The sequence below is a fragment of the Pseudopodoces humilis genome, chromosome 6, assembly GCF_049639895.1.
Source record: "Pseudopodoces humilis isolate 2021_Gansu_Grassland_sample_001 chromosome 6, ASM4963989v1, whole genome shotgun sequence".
Taxonomy (NCBI): Eukaryota; Metazoa; Chordata; class Aves; order Passeriformes; family Paridae; genus Pseudopodoces; species Pseudopodoces humilis.
In genome coordinates this window covers 27,582,336-27,603,365 of record NC_142205.1, presented here as the reverse complement: position 1 = coordinate 27,603,365, position 21,030 = coordinate 27,582,336, and the positions used below count along the sequence as shown (strand labels likewise).

The following is a 21,030-nucleotide window of genomic DNA, read 5'->3' as shown; positions in this document are numbered from 1 at the left end:
CGCGCCGAGCCCGGAGCCCATCCCGGCGTCCGGAGCGGGAGCGCCACACCCCCTCCGCCGCAGCCGCGCAGCCGATGGCAGCGTCCTCTCCCACCGCCACCGTGGGCTCGGAGCTGCCGCCGGAGCCGGGCGGCAGCGGGGGCCCCGGCGAGGGGGCGGACGAAGAGCGGGAGCTGCTGCTGGCGCGCCTGGTGCCCGCGAGCCGCCTGAAGGAAGCGGTGGGCGCGTCCCTGGCGTCGCTGTGCCTCGGCCCCCTCGGCGGAGCCCAGCGCCTCGGGACCCTCGTGGACTGCCTGGTACTGAACTACCGCCTGCGGCAGGGGCCGGGCCGGGAGCGCGGGGCCGAGGGGCCGCTGCGCTGCTGCGGCTGCAGGAGGTTCCTGGGCGAGCCGGTGACCGTCCCGTGCGGGCACACCTACTGCCGCCGCTGCCTCCGCAGGGAGCTGCGGGCCCGCTGCCGCCGCTGCCGGGACTGGCTGCTGCCGGCGGGGGGCACCAGCACGGCCGCGGCCCCGCTGCGCACCAGCGTCGTCCTCAACCGGCTGGCGGAGAAGTGGTTCCCGGGCGAGTGCGAGAGAGCGAGGGCTGGGACCCGGCTGGAGGAGCTGCTGGCCCAGGGCCGCTTCCGAGAGGCGCTGGACGCCGTCAACCAGGCTCTGCGAGCAGGTAAGGCTGGGGGGAGCGCTCCCTTCCTCTGCCCGTGCCGCCCGCCGGAGCCGCTCCGTCCCCGCCGCTGCCGCCCGTGTCCCGGCGGGACCGGGACGGGCTAGTAGCCCGGGGAGGCAGGCTCGGGGGACTGGGGGTGTGATGGAGTAGGTGGATGCGCCCTTATCCCCTAGTGCGGGACCGTCAGCGATCGACACGGTCCGGTGAAGAGCGTCCGAAGTTTTCTCGAGTTGGAAGGGATTCGAGGAACCTCTCCATTGGGAGAGCGGAGTGCAGGGGACGTGCAGCTGCCCAGCCCCTGGTTGAGCGCCCAGCCTGGTAGTGGGGTACACCTGCTTGTGCTTACTCCAGAGGTGTGCGGGAGCGTCCCACACGGGCTTCGTCGTGTCTCCTCCCGCACGCTTCTGTGGGACTTGTTTACAGAGGAGTCCGCGGGCTCTCCTTCGTTATGTGTTTGGTAATCGCCGTGCGCGGGCAAAGAGAAATTCCGTTGGTGTATTTAACCTTGTTTCCTGAGAGAGAGACCTATTTTCAGTCCTAAGTGTCACCAAGACAATTCCCAGCAGGCCGGGCCCAGTTGCATAAGCAGACAGGCACGGAGGGGGACAGGTTGTGTAATGGCAGTGACATCATAGGTGGGTGTGGTTGGAGTTTTATATAGTGTTGAAGAGGGGAGGTAGAGGCACGCTTTTAGGCTGTCCTCTATCCGATACAATATATGTGTCTGGCTGGTACCATGGACTCTTAAGATACACTAATTTTTTCAAAGTTTACTCTTCGTATAGAGAGTCAGATTTGTGTGATTGATACACCTAGATGGACCCAGCGAGAGATTCCTTTGTTGTTTTAATTTGACTATGGATTTAACACCTGGTGGCATGGGAGGCTCTGTTATGATTTACACCAGGATATTTTTTTTATGTTCAGTAATTTAGAATTTAATATTTTTACTGATGAAGTGTGTTTATACAGTTGTCTGCAGTGGAGGAAAAAAAACAAAAGGTTGCATAAGTCTAATCCTTCCAATCTGTTCTGAAGAGATACATTAGGTCTAGTTCCAGAATAAACTGGTCTCAATGTAGGTGGGATTAAGTCGAAGATCTATTTTATATGCGTTTTGGCAACCTAATTTTAAGGGGTTTAGTTTTGGCTATCAATTCCATTTTATTTGCCAGGGTGTTTCCAAAGTGTAGGATACGGGACGGATTTTAAATCTTGAAACTATAAGATGCAGACTTCTTTCTGAAGTACAGGAAGTATTGACTCATACAGGTCACAAAGACATATCAGTAGTTTTCAGGGTAAAACTGATGAATCCAGTACTGATCACATATGTTTACTGGGCTCCTGTTTCATGCTTCAAGACTGCTTTGAAAGAATAAAACAGTAAATTAATTGCATGTTTTTTGTTACCATTTCTTTTATGGATTTAGGAATATTATTTAGATATTTATAGGGAAAGAACTTTGATTCTTTTTTATGTGAATCTACATCTTCCATTTTGGCTTCAAAATGGGTTTAAAATTTGAGTATACTTACCAGCTGTGATGTTTATTCAAAATTTTATTATTCAGATTTAGTACATGTGCGAGAATTATGTGCTAGAAGCTCAGTTTAAGGTCAGTTGTACAATTCTTTCCTGTGTCTCCAATCCTGAGGATTATTAACATTCCCCATATTCTGGAAAAGATACTGAAGAACTTTGTGGTTCAGAGTGCAGACATACCTTAAATGTGAATTTAGAGCTGTGGATTCACAGCTACAAATTGAATGTGATTCCAGGCCAATAGATAAATTAATAACTGCTGGTATACTTTCCATCTTCCTTCAGACCATGAATTTTGAAGACACTTAGAGATGGAAAAGATGTAGCATAAGAAATGTATTAATGTTTCAAATCGTTCATGTTCCATTTCAGCATTTCTTTACTGCTGCTTCATTTGTTTCTTTTTAATGCACATAGTTTAAAAGTTGTGATAAATATTAGTCTGATGTCCTAAATAAGGCATTGATGCTAAACCTCTATTCAAATGGCATATTTTCATAACTTTATTCCATTTCTGAAACATTTGAAAGAGTTATATTTGCCATTGTGCAAAAGTGACTTTAAAAAACCGTAAGGATTGGGGTTGGACTTGATGATCTTGGAGGTCTCTTCCAACCTAGGCATTCTGTTGAACATTCATATAGTTAGTATATTCCTTGCAGGAGTTGAAATGAAATAGCTTAGTTAAAGGAGGTCTCTTGAATTAAAATGCAAGTGCAGCTTGCCTTTAATCAAGTGTCCTGAAACACACCACTGATGTGTTGAATTTGGTGTGAATATCACTCATTCCTGCCGGAGTGGACCTCAGGAGATCTGTTGAGCAATCAGTCTCCTGTTTAAGTAGAACAAATACTGTGATCAGAGCAGTTTGCTTAAGGTTTTGTACAGCTGGATCATGAAAGCGTACAAGCTGACAATTCCACAGCCTTTCTGGGCAACCTGCTCAAAGGTTAATTAGCCCCCTAGTGAAAAATCTTTCCCTTATTTCAAGTCTTAACTGCCATTGTTTTGGTTTATAACCACTGTCTCTTTTGTTTTTTCACTGCATACTTCAGTAGAGTCTTCTAGGTAACCCATTTTTGGATTCTGTTGTGTTCTCCAATGCATTCAGGAATTTTTTTCTGCTAAACAAGCCCAGTTCTTTTGGCGCTTTCTTAAGGGTTGTGTGTTCCAACTCTGATTATTAGGGTGGCCCAGTACTACGTGTTAATAAATACTGTGTCTTAAAGTATTTCTACAGAGTGTTTTTGATGTGCATGTCTTTTATTTTGAAGAATTTACTATATTAAGAACCATATAAAAAGCATGCAGAATCAGATCAGAGGTGGTTCATTTATTGGTATGTTTATACTTACAGTGAGAGTAGATGCTTTGGAAGTAATAAAAACTCAGGAATGCATATTGAATGTGCTTTTGTGTGTACACCTTTGTATACTTTCCTATTAATGTAATAATAAAAACTGATGCACACAGTTCTATGCTGCAAATACTTGGTGTGTTTTCAGTTAGTAATTTGTCTTTGAGATGCTAGAAGTGAACGATTACTGTATTTACAATATATTTGATCACTGAAATTGAAAGTTCAAGAGCTAATTATGTTTCTGTGCTCTTTAATCCAAAGATTCAAAATTAACTTGCATCCTCTCTTTAGCTGAAAAACATTAAAATATATGCTGACACATTGCAAAATTGTTTTATCATTGTAACAAAGCCAAGAAATTAAATTGCCATTTTAAAAATTGGATATATAAATTTAGATAGAAACAAAGAATTGTTTAGGTTGGAAAAGACCTCTCAGATCATTAAGTCCAACCTTTAGTCTCGCACTGCTAAGTCGATCACTAGACCATATCCCTAAATGCCATATCTACATATCTTTTAAATCCCTCCAGGAATGGTGTCTCCACTGCTGCTGTGGGCAGTCTGTTCCCACTTGTACTAAACCTCTCGTTGCACCATTTCCTCTCATTATGTTGCCTGCGAGAAGGGACAGCCAACCCCCACCTGTCTACAACCTCCTTTCAGGTAGTTGTAAAGAGTGAGAAGGTCCCACCTGAGACCTCTTTTCTCCAGGCTAAACTCAACCTTTCTTCATCAGACTTGTGCTCCAGACCCTTCCCCAGCTCCGTTGCCCTTCTCTGGACTTGCTCCAGCCCCTCAATGTCCTTTTTCTTGTGAGGAGCCCAGAACTGGACACGGGATTCAATGTGCAGCCTCCCCAGTACCGAGTACAGGGGGACAATCCCTGCCCTGCTCCTGCTGGCCACACTATTGCTGACACAGGCCAGGTGCCATTGGCCTTCTTGGCCACCTGGGCACTGCTGGCTCATGTTCAGCTGCTGTCAACCAGCTGCAGCAGCTTTCCAGCCACTTTTACCCCAGCCTGTAGCACTGCGGGGGGTTGTTGTGACTACGGAGCAGGACCTGGCGCTTGGCTTTGCTGAACCTCGTACCAATAGCCTTGGCCCATTGATCAAGCCTGTCCCGATCCCCCTGCAGAGGCTTCCTACCCTCCAGCAGATCAACACTCCCGCCCAACCTGAGTAATTTGTGAACTTTTGGTGCACTTGTCCAGATCATCGATGAAGATATTAAAAGGACTGGCCTCAATACTAAGCCTTGAGGAACACTACTAGTAATCATCTACCTTCAGTCTTCTGAATATTCAGACCCAGTTTGTCATATCTATTGATCATTCAATAACAGTGTTCAGCAGCAGGGTTGGGATCTCAGCTAAGCTCTGTTTTGTACTAGTTCAGTTGGAATCATGCATTTTTCATGGGGAAAAAAAAAAAAGTGGATAAAATGCCCACCCGCTGTAGACTTGAACTCACATTTTTATCTTCAAACTACCCCTCATTTTTCCCCTAGGTAAAAAGGCTGGGAGTTCCTCAGGTCATGTTCTGCACTTGAAGTCTGAAACAGATGAGCTTCCTCTGATTCTGTACAAATAGGCAGCTTATCAGAGAACAAAAACCTGCACTTACTGCTGCCTCTGAACAAAGGAGTTTGGTTTGCTACTAACTCTGTTGGACACCAAAGAGTCAAATACAACATGAAAAGCTATCTGAAGAGTTTAATCTGAGCTCTCACCTTGCTAGGCTATAGCAGTCACAAAACACAGCCACAGGAAATCAGGCTTCAGAGTTGTTCTGCTTGCAGAATTAGCATTTTACTCAAAGAGAGTTTCCCAGAGTTTGATTAAAACAAACATTTTATTATGTCAGATGTGAAAATTAAACAAACCAGCTTTGGCGATATTTATGTTTGAGGGGAAACTGTCAACTCAAAGGCAAATCAGGAAGACGCCAATTTCAGCTAAATTAATTCTTCTCTGATTTTCTTAACCCTTTCTTTTCCATTAAGATCTTTTTACATGTAGTATTGTGACTCTAAGTGCAAAGCAGTGCGTTGCAGTCTATAGGAACATTGACCAGGATGCCTTCTAACTGTAGAAAAGGCTTATGTTGGAAATTTATGAGAATTTTTACTAGACATTTAGAATAAACTAAGAAAACTAAATTGAAATTATAGCCAATAAAGCCTTTTTTGAAACAAAGAGCTATTTGATTTTAGTATTGTTTACAGTTGACCAACCTTTGACTAGTTTATCTTATTCAGTGAAAGCCAGGTCTATTTTTAAAAACAATTAATATCAAAACAGTGTTCTGGCATTTTTTCCAAACAGCAACTGCAGTTAGTTGTGTTACAAAACCGTAGTTTTAGTGGCAAGGAGACGGATATCCTTCCCATTTAGAGGCTGCTGTACTGAAAGTGCAAAATGCTGTATGTTGGACATGGGAACTTGTCCTTACTGAACACATTTTGCTTTTTTTCCACTTTAGAAGTTCCACTACAACAACTCCTTACAACAGGGCTGCTAGCTGGTGCTAAAGGCTTTGTGGAAATGGCTATCAGTTTTTATCACACAGTGATAAAGCCTGGTTCTGGTGCCTCCCAGACAGATGCCACTGTGAAACTGGCACGTCCAGCCATAGAAGGGGTCAGGCACTATAAAAACAAATTGCAGTCTGCAGAAAAACTTGTGTGTTTGAAAGCAAACTTTGTAATACTTAAGACTTTTAATACAAGTGTGGTGAATTCCTAGGTTTCTGTGGTTTTGATTTGATATACCGTAAAGATAAAATTTACTTGGTCCTCAATTTTTGTTGTCCCAGCAGTAGCAGTGCTTTGTGAGCCTCTCTGTTCAGTATTTGAGAATAAATTTTCTTGTTGCTGTAAGATACACTAAGATCTAAAATTTGTTCCTTAGCTTACAAGACATGAACCTGGAATTACTGCCACTTTTGTTATCCAAACACTAGGGAGCGAGGGAGAAGGTACTCCACTAATATTGAAGTATTTTAGGAAAAATTGTAATTATGACATATCACTATGAAAGCAAATCTAATTAAAAATTACAAGGGTTTGATTTTTAAAAGATTTTACCTAATTTCTGTCTGCAGATTCCAGTGACTTGATGCTAAGAATTTACAGAGCTGAGTCATATGTTGGCCTCCAAGAATATAAAACAGCCATAGAAGATCTAAATTTTGTTATTTCTAAAATGCCAAATTGGCCAGAGGTAAGTTGGTATAAACTCATCATTTTTCAATATTGTGTTTGTAAAATTAATGAATTCCAAATTATACATGCACCATTTTGAAAGCCTAAGCCAGCTACTTTAAATGTTGTGTCTTAAGACATGCAAGATGCTAAAAGTCATCTTTAAAATAGTTAATTCATATGAGACAGGCTTCTCATGAGTATGGCAGGTTAGGGCTGGTTGACAAAGACACTGAGTTGGAATAGCTCATGGTGATGTAACCTGTAACAGCTGGGGTTTGAGGCTTGTTTCGTTTAGTTGTTAATTTTTGTTAACAGAGGGACACTTTGCTGTTTTATCTTGGAAAGATTGTCTTCAAAAAGCCCAAATAAACTCAGTGGGAACTGAGCTTTGCAAGTAGTACAGGCGGCTGGGGAGTCTGTGGTCTTCAGAGCGCATGTTACACTGTCTAAACTCTGAACATAGCAGGAGCAGCAAGATCATTCCACACAAGGGGAGATACCTGCAGTTGTCTTGGTTTCTCCTGTGTTCAGTGATCCCATGGCTACTGCAAATTCATAAAGCCTCCTGCTTTTCACCTCTCAGTGTTTGTAGTACTGTCTCCTTCTTTCTGTATGTTTGGAAAGAAGCACCACTTCACTTAACTGAGCTTGGTTTGATGGATGGACTCCTGTAACAGTCCTTACCTCTGCAGGAAAATGAATTGTCTGTAAGAGGACGACTAGCAAAATTCCCTTCTTCAGAGTTCATCTTAAAGGAAACTGGCCAAATCCATCAAAGAGGATGCGTGTCCTCATCTGACAGTCTTGTTGAACAGATGTTACTCTTCATACTGTCAGTCATTCTGTAGAAATTGCATTCTGGGGTTTGGTAGAGTCTTTTTTGGTTTTGTTTTGGTTTTTGTTTATTTGTTGTTTGTTTTGTTTGGATTTTTTTTTAAGTTTAGCTTCTGGCCCATTATCTAAATTCCTATATACAATTAGATATTGTTGTTTTAACTTTTTTTTTTTTATAACTGTTGGTCAATTACTGTCATTATAATTTTTTAAAGTTGAGGTAAGTTCTTAGTTTTAATGTTATGTACTTTTGAGTAAGTTCATCAAAATCTGGTAGTCTTTCCTCCCTCCTTTTTTTTCTTTCAAGGGAAACAATACACAGACTTTTCTTTTCTTTTTTCCCCAGCTGGTGTCCAGAGTTCAAGCATAAAATATAGTTGGAAGAAGCCATTAATTCTGAGAGTGCATTGTTTTGTTTTAAGAATATAGGTTGAGATATATGTAAAGGATGAACAGTTGTGTGGATTGTTTTATTTGTATTCAGTCTTCTGAAGGCTTTTAATGAAGGGGAGAGCAAAAAAAGTATCCTGTAAGCTGTTGTGTGAGGTTATGTAATAATTTGCATTTCCTGTTCCTCTTCTTCCTCTCCAAAGGCTCACAGAAGAGGGAAATTAAGGGCTGTGAATTCAGCACTAGTGAGGTTTTCAACCCTTTATATTAGACAGAACAAGTTAACTGGAAGAAGACTCACACCAGCCTATGCCATGACTGCTTTCAAACACTGTAGTGGATGTGTGTTAGACCAGGGATATAGATCAGGCACACTGTACACAGTACAAATTTGTTAAAGCTACATTCTTTCTGTCATGGCAGGTTCTAATTCTAGCATTGTTGCAATGCCTGTAAGATCAATTCTGCAGTTCTCCCTGTTTTCTACAAATGTCTTTGTGGTGTCTGTTTCTCAGGTCTACTTTCAGAAAGGAAAAGTGCTGCAAGACTCTGGCTTTGTAGGTGATGCCTTACAACTGTTTCTACAGTGCTTAGCCCTTGATGAGGACTTTCTTCCAGCCAAGCTAGAAGTAGAAAAGGTAATTTTATTTATGATACTGGATTCCCATCTCTGACTTGATTTTTTTATGAAACTCCCATTATGATAGACTTTGAGCATCTAAAATCTTCATTACATACAGAGAACGTTCAGGTGGCAGATTCCTTTTAAAATACTTCTTAAATCATACTACGTTGAAGAGTTAGTCCCAATGTACACATTTTACATACATGTTGAAAAGTACATATGCATTTGAAGTTACTGAATTAATACATAGAAAACTGGAAAGCAGGCAACAAGTGAATTTTTCCAAGCTGAAATTCTCGGTGCCCAGAGCACAAGTTTTTTCTGTGATAATAAAAATTTACATTGAAAAGCTGCATAATACTGAATTGATAATGTCTAACACTCTTGGACTTGTAGTAGAAAAGATCTCTAGATAAATTTCTTTTTTAGCAATGTAGGTTTCTGCTTGTTCTCAACTCTGCCTTCACAGTTACTGCTTGAATAAAGATCTGTTCATGATGATAACTTCATGTAGATTACTTTCTTAGTTTTTGATGTGTAAATTTATAATGAAGGTATGTCTGGATTCTTTTTCATTGTTATTGACATTGAGCTGTATTTTCTAGATATTGTGTGATGTTTTGTCACCAGAGAAGCTAGGTGAAAGTCTGAAGGAATCAGCTTGGAATTCACCCCATATTAGAAATAAACCCTTTATACTTGGATCTGAAGTGACTGCATCTTACTGCAACTTACAGCTTTGTCCTCTGCAGGTAATAAAACCTCTACAGTAACTTCTGTCTCTGACTGATGTGTATACATCAGATGTACTGATACCCTGATTTGTCACACTTTCCAGTGTAAATACTGATTTTATGTAATTGTCTAAATTGGAGGAAAAGAAGCCTGGTCTGGGAGTAATTTATTTTCATTTGTCGTGTTAAAACTCCTCATTCTAGTTCACTAGAATGAGTAATAAATACATTATTAGAAGGTACTGAAGTTTCATATTAGGGACTTCAAAATAAAGAGAAATACAGTTGGGTTTTTTTGAAGCAGATGAAATATAATTTTTCTTTCATTTGAAGCAGATGAAGATTTTTGAATTGTTAATTGCAAGCAAATTTGAGTACTGTCTTGACTTAGGAATTTTTCTGGTTAGCTAATGGGTAGCAACTAACTGTGGGTATCAGTTTGGCTTGTACATCTTTGCACAGTCACATCTCACATAGCTAGATCTGTGTTACTTTTAGAATACAGTTTGGTTCATTTTACTGTTACAGAGTTTAGGAGGATCGGATGTACTGGAGCCTGTGAGTGGAAGCTTAAATCGTGCACAGTCTGCCCATGCTCTTAACTCAGCAAAAGACCTTGCCAAGGAAGATGGCTTAAAGAGAGTGTCTTCTGAACCCCTTCTCTCTAGCCAAGGAAAAGGTGCTTTGTTAAAAAGAAAGCTTTCCTTTTCAGAACAGGATACAGTTGTATGTGAAGATGGAAGAAACAAACACAAAAAGCAAGGAGGTAAACAGTCACTTATTGTGAAATTTAGAGTATTTACTGCCTTGTGACTTTGTTTGAAGAAGTACCTTGTCCTGCTTTTCCTTAGAAAGTACAAAATGGGACATGACACTGGCTTTTGGAACAATCCCAGGGGATTTGATTGATGTATCAGATTTTGAGTGCTCCCTGTGTATGAGGTAAGATTTTGTCCTTGATTCACTGTTTGTTACACATGCTTGGCTGTGTATCTGTTACATGTATAAACGGAGGTACTTATAAGTTGTTAAGAGTTCTGATATCAGGCAGTAATTTGCAGCTTTTTGCTATCCCTGCACTTAAATGTGTATTTAAATGTCACTTGCTACAGTGCTATATACTGCAGGACTATTTTAATCAAGTTGTCTTTTTAGTTAAACTTGGCAGTGCTAACTGATAACCATCAAAGGACAGGATCTTTTCTGATTAAATATTAGGGGTTCTTCAGTCAATAAATACTTTGGGAAGGTTAATGCTTAGAAGCATAGCCTGTGAACTTTGTATTTCTCTGGGAGACATAGATGCTTCAGAATATTAGTCTACTTAAATGTAGCTGATGTTGTGTTTGAAAACTTACTGAATAATCATGATTTTCAGAAGAAACACCATAAAACGTATGGTGTATACTAAACTGTTCATAGTTATGTTATTAGTTTAATAACTAATAATTAGTAATACTGTTGTTAAAACAGTTTCTCAAAGAATCACCTAATTTTGTGTATTCTGAATCTCTATGTGGGGAGACCAAAATCTTTGTATATTAGGGTAAATGTTTAATTACTTAGAGTTTTAGAATGTGTTCAGCTTCATCAGAAAACAAAACAGTGAGTGTTGCAGTAAATGGAAACAAACTGCAATATAGAGGAAAAAGTAGAATAAGGAGACTTGGGACTAATTATTTCTTTACTTTGTTGTAGTCTAACTAGTCTTAAAAATTCAAGAGATTAGTCACTGACATTCTTAGAAAAACACACACTGGCCATGACATCTAACTTATAATAATTTTGTTTCAGGCTATTCTTTGAGCCAGTAACAACCCCTTGTGGACATACTTTTTGCAAAGGTTGCTTGGAACGGTGTTTAGATCATGCTCCACAGTGTCCACTGTGTAAGGAGAGCTTGAAAGAGGTATTGTTTCTCAGTAAAGCTCACAAATACAAATACTGTATAATTTTAAAGGCTGTTTCACTTGAACCCAACAATTTGGATTTGCTTGGGCTATGGATTACTGCTAGAAGGGAAGAGGGTCTCAGGGTCTTCCAGGTTTTATGGTTCTGTGACTGTTTACTTCAGTGGTGTAATTCAATCCTGCATATTTGTAAACTTTGGTTACTATTCAGTTAAACCTCTGTGTGATTTTTATACGCTTATTGGTATGTCCTGGGAAATCAGTTCTCTCTCTGGTAAGCATAGCAATACAAACTGAGTTAGACATTTAAATTGTCAGACACTAAGAACTTACACAGAGAATCAAATTATCAAATATTAGAGTATCATTAGATTTTAATTAATGAAACAAAAACTAAAGAGCTATAAGTTTTCATGAGTTCTGTCGCATTTCATAGATTGTATTTTTATAAAAAAGCTGCATTTTCTCAAGCCTTTTGTTAAGATACATGAAAATAATATTTTTGTAATTGTTCACAGTACCTTGCAAGTAGAAAATATAGTATCACAGAACTGCTGGAGGAATTAATAATGAAATATTTGTCTGATGAATTATTTGAGAGAAAAAGAATTCATGCTGAAGAAACTGCAGAACACTCCAAGTAAGCTTCCTGTTGTGAAAAAATTGAGAAATTAGCGTGGAAATCCTTTTTAGAAAAGTATTATTTTTATAGTCATTAATCGTGGTATATTATGGGTGCAAGAAGGAGTATAAAGCTTGTCCAGGTCCCTCTGGATATCATCCCATTCTTCAGTTGTGTCAACCACACCCCTCAGCTTGGGGTTGTCTGTGTCACTGATGAAGACATTGAACAGTGCTGGTCCCAATACGGACCCATAAGGGACACTGCTGGTCACTGGGACTCTGAGCCATTGACCTCTACCCTCTGGGTGCAACCATCCAACCCTTAATTATAACAGCCCACCCATCAAACCCATCTCTCTCCAGTTTGGAGAGAACACTGAGAGGGGAACTGTTCACAGAAAAATACAGATAAAATTATATCTGTAGCCCTTCCCTTGTCACTCCGTCATAGAAGGTCACTGGGTTGGTCAGGCTAGGTTGGATGAGGCTCTGAGTAACCTGATTTAGTGGAAGGTGTCCCTGCGTACAGCAGAGGAGTTGGAAGCAGATGATCTTTAAGGTCCCATCCAACCTCAACTGTTCCATGGTTCTTTGAAACATGTTTCCCTTCCATTCCTCTTTCTGCATGCACTGTCAGGGAGCTTTGGTTTTAGCTTTGCTGCTATTAATGAAGTTGTCTTCAATTGACTGCAGAGTCTCAGAGAATTGAATTTCTTGCAAAGCAATTCATGATAGGCATTAATCATATACAGATAGATGCAATAAAAAAAATTGTTGGGATTTTTTGTAAACCTGTTTTTTATCTCACAGAGAATTCTTCAAATACATAGACTTATGTATTGTATGTTATGTACTTATGTATTGTAGATATGAATGTTGGAAAATGTTTAAAACTAAAGTTCATGGAGCTTATTTAACAGAATCCATCCAGTTGAATTACATTTTATACTCTGAAAGGCATTAAAATTAAATATCTAATTTTAATGACAATTTAATTGTATCTACTATCAGCTATACATACTTGATAAAACAGGATGAAAAAAATACTTTGCTTTTCAGTTACACCTGCTGAGACATAATGCAAGGTTCAGATTATACACTGGGTTGAATCTTATGATCTGGAGTCCCTTCTTGAAAATAATCTAAATGGTGACCTAGCTCCTATGTAGTTACTACTACATCTTTTTACTTACAGGAAAACTGTGTCTCTGAGGGCTTAATTGGTTTCATAGCTCAAAACAAAGCAAAAATGAAAAAGTAGCTGACACCCTCATCCCCAAAACAGAGCCCTTAATTCATGGACTAGATACTCACAACCTAGATAACAGTGAGGCTTACTTGTCCAGTTTGTATGCAAATCAGTACATAGGTATTCAGCTGCTGTTACTGGTATGTGGGTTTATCATTCATGAAAGTTTATACAACGTATTTTGACTTTGAAAAGAGTGCTCTATGACCTCAAACATAGCAGACATACTGAAAAAATGTATTGTCTTGGCATAGCTCAATGTTTAGATTTTGAAGGCGTGTATTTCTTTTTATGTTCTCTTGAAGCTTGACCAAGAATGTTCCAATGTTTGTTTGCACTATGGCATATCCTACTGTGCCTTGCCCTCTACATGTATTTGAGCCAAGATACCGACTCATGATTCGCAGGAGTATGGAAACTGGAACTAAACAGTTTGGAATGTGCATAAGTGATTCTCAAAATGGGTAAGTTTACATCTTAATTCTTCCATCTCTTTTGTAATTTTTTAATTGCAAAAAGCATATTTTCAGAAGTGTATAATTGCATTACTGACAAGGTCTCTTTTTAGTTTTGCAGATTATGGTTGCATGCTGCAAATTAGGAACGTTCATTTTCTACCTGATGGACGGTCTGTTGTTGATACTATTGGTGGGAAGAGATTTAGAGTTTTACGGAGAGGAATGAAAGATGGTTATTGCACTGCAGACATTGAATATTTGGAAGATGTTAAGGTATCCAGAATGCCATCTAAATAAATACTAGAATTAATATATCAAGACTTTTGCTTGATTTATTCTTGAAAGCTCTCTTTCAAATTTTTAGGTTCCTGGAAGCTAGCTTAATTTTTTTATTATTATAAAGCAAATAAGAAAAACATAGTTTTTGTTTCAACAGTAGTTTGAAGCTGTAACTTTAGAAATACCACAATACTTTTTTACCATTCAGTCATTACCAGTCAAGATTACAGAGAGCACAAGAAACGTATCTAAATATAGTTGAGATTGAGTGTTTTTTGATTTTAGCTTAAACCCCTTAATTGTTTATTTATCACTAATCATATTTTCATAACTTTCCTCCTACAGGTTGCTGATGCAGAAGAACTAAAGAAATTGAGAGAGCTTCACAATTTTGTTTACAATCAGGCCTGCAGTTGGTTCCAAAACTTAAGAAACAAATTTCGCACTCAAATTCTTCAGCACTTCGGACCAATGCCTGACAGGGAGGAAAATATACAGGTGAGACTTCATTTAATATTCATTATTAGATACTTATTTCTAAAAATAAAAACCCTATTACCAACTGCTAAGTATTAAAAGCAAAACTCCCACTTTTTTCTTCAGCTTCAAAGACAATAAGGCTTGCACCTTGTTTCTCTTAAAATGAACATCAAAAAGCAATTCTCTCAATGGTCAGCAGTTTCTCCAGGAAATGGATGATATGCTGATGTGAAAATAAAACTAGTAAACTGAAAACAGTTTAAGTTCCAGTAACAGTTAAACTGTTAGTTTGTGTAAAGCTGTTAGAATTCCAAGTGAAAAAGCTCTTTTCTCCCTGTGAAAGTGAAGAAACTGAATCTGCCACATGCAGGCAATTCTTTGGGAAAGAGGTAATCACAAATAACACTGTCCTCCTTTCTGAGCTAATGTCATAAACTGGTGCAGCTGCTAGCATTTGACAAATGTTTCTTAAGAAACTAGCTGCAGCAATCTATTTTAATGGTTATTATAAACAATTAATGAAGGTGAGATCCTGAAGGAGTGGAGGCTGTAGAAAAGAAACATTTAAAAATATGTAAGATTTGGTTTTCAAAGCAGAGTTTTACGTGAATTGGGATCTTAGGGGAGCTTGTCCCTCACCCATCTGCTACATACTTCTATGAAACTATATTAGCATAGTCCCCCCTAGGGGGGGACTGTAGGTGCTGTAGAGGCTGGTGCATGAAGTCAGAAGTGATTTTAGAACAATTTAATAAAAACAGATTTAAAACAGCATACTAGGCAAGAGGAATATATGTGCAAAACCAGAATAATTACCAGGCTAGCAATCCTGTGGGTATGCACCTGAGGTTTAGAATAGGACACAATTGTGTCAGCTGTGTGGTAACAGCTGCAAGAGAGGAAATGTTACTCTGGAGTATACCACTACTGGTAATATTTTTGCAAATCATTTGAGGTACTTAGTATTCTCTGCAGTGGTAGGACCTCTGCTGTAGAGTATTTAAGTCCAGTTCAAGGCCTGACATCTAATGGTTGCTGTTGGTAATTAAAGTGCAGGAAAAAGTTCCAGAGTTTTAACTGCTTAGAGGAAACTTTCTAAGTAGTCCTGCTCTGTCTAGAATGTAGTGAGAAGGGAAGTGGAATTGGGAGGTGACAGAGAAGTCCTTCAAATAAAGGTTAATTAGAATGAAAACATTAGGCTTCAAGAGTACTCAAGCCTTAAGAATAGCATGACAAGTATTAGATTTAATTTTTATCAGGGAGGTTTGTCATTGGGTAGCTGTCCTGTACTTAGCCATCTTTTCCCAAGGAACCTGTGAGTTCCCTATGTTGTCTTAAAAATAATTGATTTATAAAGCTTAGTTTAAGTGTACTTTGTTTGACTTCTCAGTTGAGGTAAAGAGATCCTTTCAGCACTCTTCTAATCTCATAGATCTGGAATTCTCTAGTTAGTATCAAACTTTGAAGTAGTCTTGGCCATTGATGACTTTGTCTTTTGATGTCTCCTTGATAGTCAACCATACAACATTGGTTACTAGTAACCAGCTTATGTTTTATTTCTAGGCAATGCCCAATGGTCCTGCTTGGTGTTGGTGGCTTCTAGCTGTTCTCCCAGTAGACCCCAGATACCAGCTGTCAGTTCTCTCCATGATGTCTTTAAAAGACCGCCTGATAAAAATCCAACATATACTCACCTATTTTTCTAGAGACCAGTCCAAGTGACTAACCGCCTGGGTCTTCCTGAAAAGTTACTCTGTTCTGGTTGTAGTAGCAGCTGGAATTTTTGCTGCCTTTGCACATCTAGCACTGGTTTGAGAAGTGTAATGGAACTGTTTTTTCTCTCCACCCTCCTGGCTTCCTGAACCACATGGTTCATTGGATGCACACTTTCTTCAACTATGAGAGAAGACCACTGACAATTGCACAAAGTCAACCCAGCTAGATATGTTTTCCACGTTATCTACATTAAAATTTGCACTATGTAGAAAAGAACCTTTTTGAGACTTGATCCTTTTAGCAATTGACTTTTCTAAGCTGTGGAAGTGCAGGACTTAAGGCTGACAGTCTAAGTTTACAACATTGAGGAGGTAATAAAGGTTTTGCAAATGTTTGCCTCAAACAACTGTTTTTTTGCTGTTTGCACAAATATTTGAAATATAGTATTGAATGTCACAGTCGGATATTGCTACTCTTGTTTAACTATCTTGACCATGAATATGGCACAGTTTTTTTTTAAGTTATCTTGTCAATGTATGCATCACAAAACAGGTGACATGAACTGTATGCTGAACTGAGAGCCAACTTTAAGGAACAAATGCAGAAAAAAAGGTACTTCTGTCTAAAAATACTTAAACTGTGAATATGGTTTACATACCTAGGCCTGTACATTTTAAAGAGGAAACTGAAATCTAAATGCTAGTACCAGTTACATTTATACTGGGCTTTTCAGGCTGTTCTTCCAGAGCACACACTTAGTTTGTAGAGTTTAGAAGAAGAAATCTTAGTGTGCGTGCGTGTGTCTATCGGGGATTGTGCATCCAGGATTCAAAAGCTTAAAGTTTTATTTGAACTTTTTAAGTTGGTGCAAATGTGAGTTCTATGCCTTATTCATATAAATAGTAGAGCACACTGCAGTGGCAAGGTTAGCATCATGCTGCCAATAGGTACTTTTTGTAATTAAAGGTTTGCATATTTGTGAATATGTCTGATACTGGCTTTCTTGTATGTAAATCATTTGTAAAATATTTCTTAAATCTTGCTTTTGCTAATATATTTAATTTTCAATAAAAGCTAAAAGTTTGTAATATTTTTAACTTTGTCAGAAACTTTAAATCACTTTCCTTTTCCATATGCTTCCATTCTGGGATCTTAAGTAAATCCAGAAGCTTCTGTTTAACCTATGTTAAGATTGTGAGCACTTCATGACGTAACTGGTATGTTCATAATCTGTTTCTGATTATAGTACCCGTCTCAGACTGATTACTGGTCAGACAAGTTTTTTTCCTGGTGTCCTGCTATTCTTTCTACTTTTTTTAAAATCATGTACAAAGTTTGCATTTTGCAAAACGTAAAAGTTGTAGGAAACTGTCCTTGCAGAGCAGTGAGATGTTTCACTGACTTGCTAGTCAGATAGTCGGGCCTAGTTCTTTTCTGGAGTTGAAGGCTGGAGATTTTACAGGCAGCCCAAAATCTGCTGGATCATCTTCCAATATCAGTTTCTATCTAGAGTAAATTTCCCCTTTAGGGTATAAGTAAAGTTTTGGGTGAATATTTGGGAAGCTTTATTTGCATAATAAAAGAAGAAAGGGAATCCTCTATTTTTGCACTTCCATATGCTATAACCTTAGAAATGTAATCTTTCTATCACCATGATCTTTCTTCTTAAGAATGCAGGTGGCAGAACTTTTTTCCCTTGGCAGTGAAAAGTTCCTGTAGCCAGACTTGAAATATCCAAATAAACTACTGGTAATTTTTTTTTAATTTCTTACCGAAAGCTTGAGTTTGAAATGGAGTATTCCATAGTCTGCTAAAAGATGTGTCTTTATAAGCTCCCATGACTTGTTAATACAGTAAAAATGCAAGTGTCAATTTGGTTGAAGTGCCCTGTGCATAATGGAGTTTTACTTCTGGAACTGTATAAACTATGTAAGACAAAACTTTACTGAAGAAAAATAACAACAATATAAAAAGCAAATTCACTGTGTTTAACAAATGCTGCATTAAGGCTAATTATAAGTACCACTCTTCAGTAACCATTCTACAGACGTGATTATTATAGGTACTCTTGGGAATGATAGAAAATTGAGATGGAAAGATTTTTAAGAGGTTTCTCAAACTGGAACTTTAAGTGAATACTTTGTGTACCAGAATGTGTCATTTTGTGCAGTTACAGTGGGGCAGAACAACAAACTCAACTGAACATTTGCAAAGCCCTTTCAGTAAATAGGTTGGAGAGAGTACCATGCTGTACTTTGTACATTGTATTTTGAATTTGAGGAGTACTTTCTTACAGTTATTCTTTAAATTTTCATCTCCTCCTGTTCCCCATCACAGCACGGGTCCTTTAGCTATCAAACAATAAAACAGCAGCTGACTAAGGGCTAAGTTTGATTATCTTATATTGTTACAGTAAGGTTCAAAATCAATGTAATTAAGCCTGAATGGAATGCAAGTGATCTAGACTTGAGCAAAAGGGAAAAAGGGAAAGCTCACTTCTTGTCTAGGTAAGGTGCAATGCCATTAATGATTAGTCTTACATCTGATGATGAGCAACAGTCAACAAAAGTCAACCTCTCATTTTCTGACAGATTTAAGGGAGTCTCCTTTTCTGGACAGGACTCCTGGACCAGCCAACAAGAGCTACCCTAAATTATTATTGGGGCACTTTATTTATGAGATTGTGCCTTCTTTGTTCAGTCATAAAATTGACAAGTTGATGTAGAATGGTTCTTTGTGTAAGCATGAGAACAAAATCAGATGTGTCTCAAGAGATTGGTGATCCATAAATAGCTATACAGTGAATCGGATTGCACATATATTAATAAGAGAGAGCTCAGAACTTCAGTGTGATGGGGAGGAGTCACCATACTCAGAAATATTTGCCTGGAAGTGATGTGTGTTTTGGCAAGGACTTCTTCCCAGTTTTGTTAAATTATGGCCAGAGATCTCACTGTAATTCTTAATTTATGATTAATATTTACCTCCAGCCTTTTACCAAATGTCGTTTCTTGTAACAGCTTGCTGTCCTAGATAAGCACTGATGAGCATTAGGTTTAGAAACTTCAGATTTCTTGGTATGAAATGGCAACTTCATAATTCTCCATCTTACTTGATTTTTCTTTTGGCAATTGGCAAGTATTTGTCACATTCATTCTAGCAAATTGTTTCTTTGTGGGCCTTTTACTGGCCTTAAGTTTCTTTAAGGACAATGTGCAAAGATGAGTGTAAGATATGTTGATGGGAGTGAAACTTGAAGAGATGTTAGAACATTAGTAGAAAGATGTTTGCTCTAAACCCCATGAAAGATGAGGCCAGGTTCAAACATTGCTAAATACCTTACAAAACTTGGTCATCAGGTGATCTAACCCATTCCTTGGAACTCTGCATCAGAGAACTTGTGGGGTGAGGTAATTATCTGCTAGATATTAAAGTTGTGCTTTAGACTCACTAACATTAATTACAAATGAGACAGGGTAGAGTTACCTGCACAGCTGAGTCCTGGAGACCAGCACAAGGGAGCCCCACAGGATGAGGCTCTGTGCACTTGATACTGAGGCAGGGACAAACCATATCTGCCTGGCCTGCACCTCACCAAAGTTGTTTTGTCAGTACTGACTTCGACTGTAAAGACCTGGCTTTCTACAACTGGATTTGTAAGGGGAAGGCTTTCCACTTACTAGATGAAATATCTGTTTAATATCTGTGGTATCACACTGAAATCCATCCATTATCCTTCCATTTATGTGCTTTTCTCCAATTAAAAAACCCAAAAAACCTAAAGCTGTAAAATGCTTAATCGTAGGATGTAAGATATTCTAAGGCCTTTACCAAAACAAAACAAAACAGAGTCCACTGAGTCTTGTTTTTTGTGAATTTTGTGAAAGTTATGCTTTCCTGTCTGCTTATGACTGCAAACTGCTTTTACGAGCAAAGAGAAGTAGCAAGATTTCACCATGGATTTTAAAAAAAAATAACATTCTTGATTGTAGAAGTGATGTAGTTAAATTGGAGTCAGAAATGCCTATGGGGATGTGACAGGCTCTCTAGGACAAAATGTTTTGAGTGTTAGAAAGCAGTTTGTAAAGAAGTCTTCACAATTCCAGTTGAGGGGTTTGGTTTTGTTTGGTAAATAAGTTGGAAGGATGACTTACATTGGAAATACCTTTTAAAGCATACTGAATACAAACCTGTTCTAGCTATGAAACTGGCCATTTTGTAGATGTTTAGTGTTAGAAAAGGGAAATGATGTAGTAGGAAACCAGAGGCTGTGCCATATTCAGAGAAATACAGTCACTTTGCAATCCATACAAATTCTCTGGAGCTTGGCATTTTAATTCTGTTATGTATTTGAGTGAGTGTTGGTTCCTTGTGCTTAAGAGCTTTCTGGTCTGTTAGCTCAAAATGTTTTTATCAGCATAAAGAGCTATAGGAAGTGCTTGGCAAAGTGGGCTTCTCCCTGACAGCGCTATAAGGGGAGGGGCAATGATTTTTTTTTGTTTTCTTCATTCTTTTTTCCCCTCTTGCATCAGACCTCACTGAGTTCTGGTTCTGACTGAGGGTTGCTTGTGGGGGCCACATCCCATTCTTCTTTCCCCTGCCAGCATATCAGACCCATTCACCAGATGCTCCAGCTGCCTGCTGGATGAAATCCTGGGGTCTGGGAAGCACCAAGTGAACGACAGCCCATTCTTGTCTGTGAAAAGCTCTGTTGTTGGAAAAGACTTGAATTTAATGCTTGATATTCACAAGCATCCCTTGAGCTTCTGGCTGCTTGTTTTTGTTACAATTTTTCTGTGAAGATATCCTCCTACTGGTGATGACATCTGTCATCAGGAGGGGGGAGAGAGAGAGAAAAGCTGTTACAGTTCATTCTTTTACCAACTTCTCTGCAAATGCATCTTCAGTCCTTCCTAAAGAAGTTTTGAATTTTGCCTCCCACAGGGAACA

General features: G+C 39.0%; 1 protein-coding gene across 1 annotated transcript; it reads left to right on the top strand.

Annotated features, from left to right (window-relative positions):
* The first annotated feature begins 48 nt into the window (after positions 1–48).
* LONRF1 (LON peptidase N-terminal domain and ring finger 1) lies at positions 49–17,177 on the top strand. Its single transcript, XM_014260878.2, has 12 exons — positions 49–666; positions 6,679–6,797; positions 8,521–8,643; positions 9,236–9,382; positions 9,893–10,130; positions 10,216–10,306; positions 11,159–11,273; positions 11,793–11,914; positions 13,453–13,611; positions 13,716–13,878; positions 14,230–14,382; positions 15,928–17,177. The coding sequence occupies exons 1-12, from the start codon at positions 75–77 to the stop codon at positions 16,084–16,086; spliced, it is 2,181 nt and encodes a 726-aa protein (XP_014116353.2). The 5' UTR covers positions 49–74; the 3' UTR covers positions 16,087–17,177.
* Positions 17,178–21,030: the final 3,853 nt, after the last annotated feature.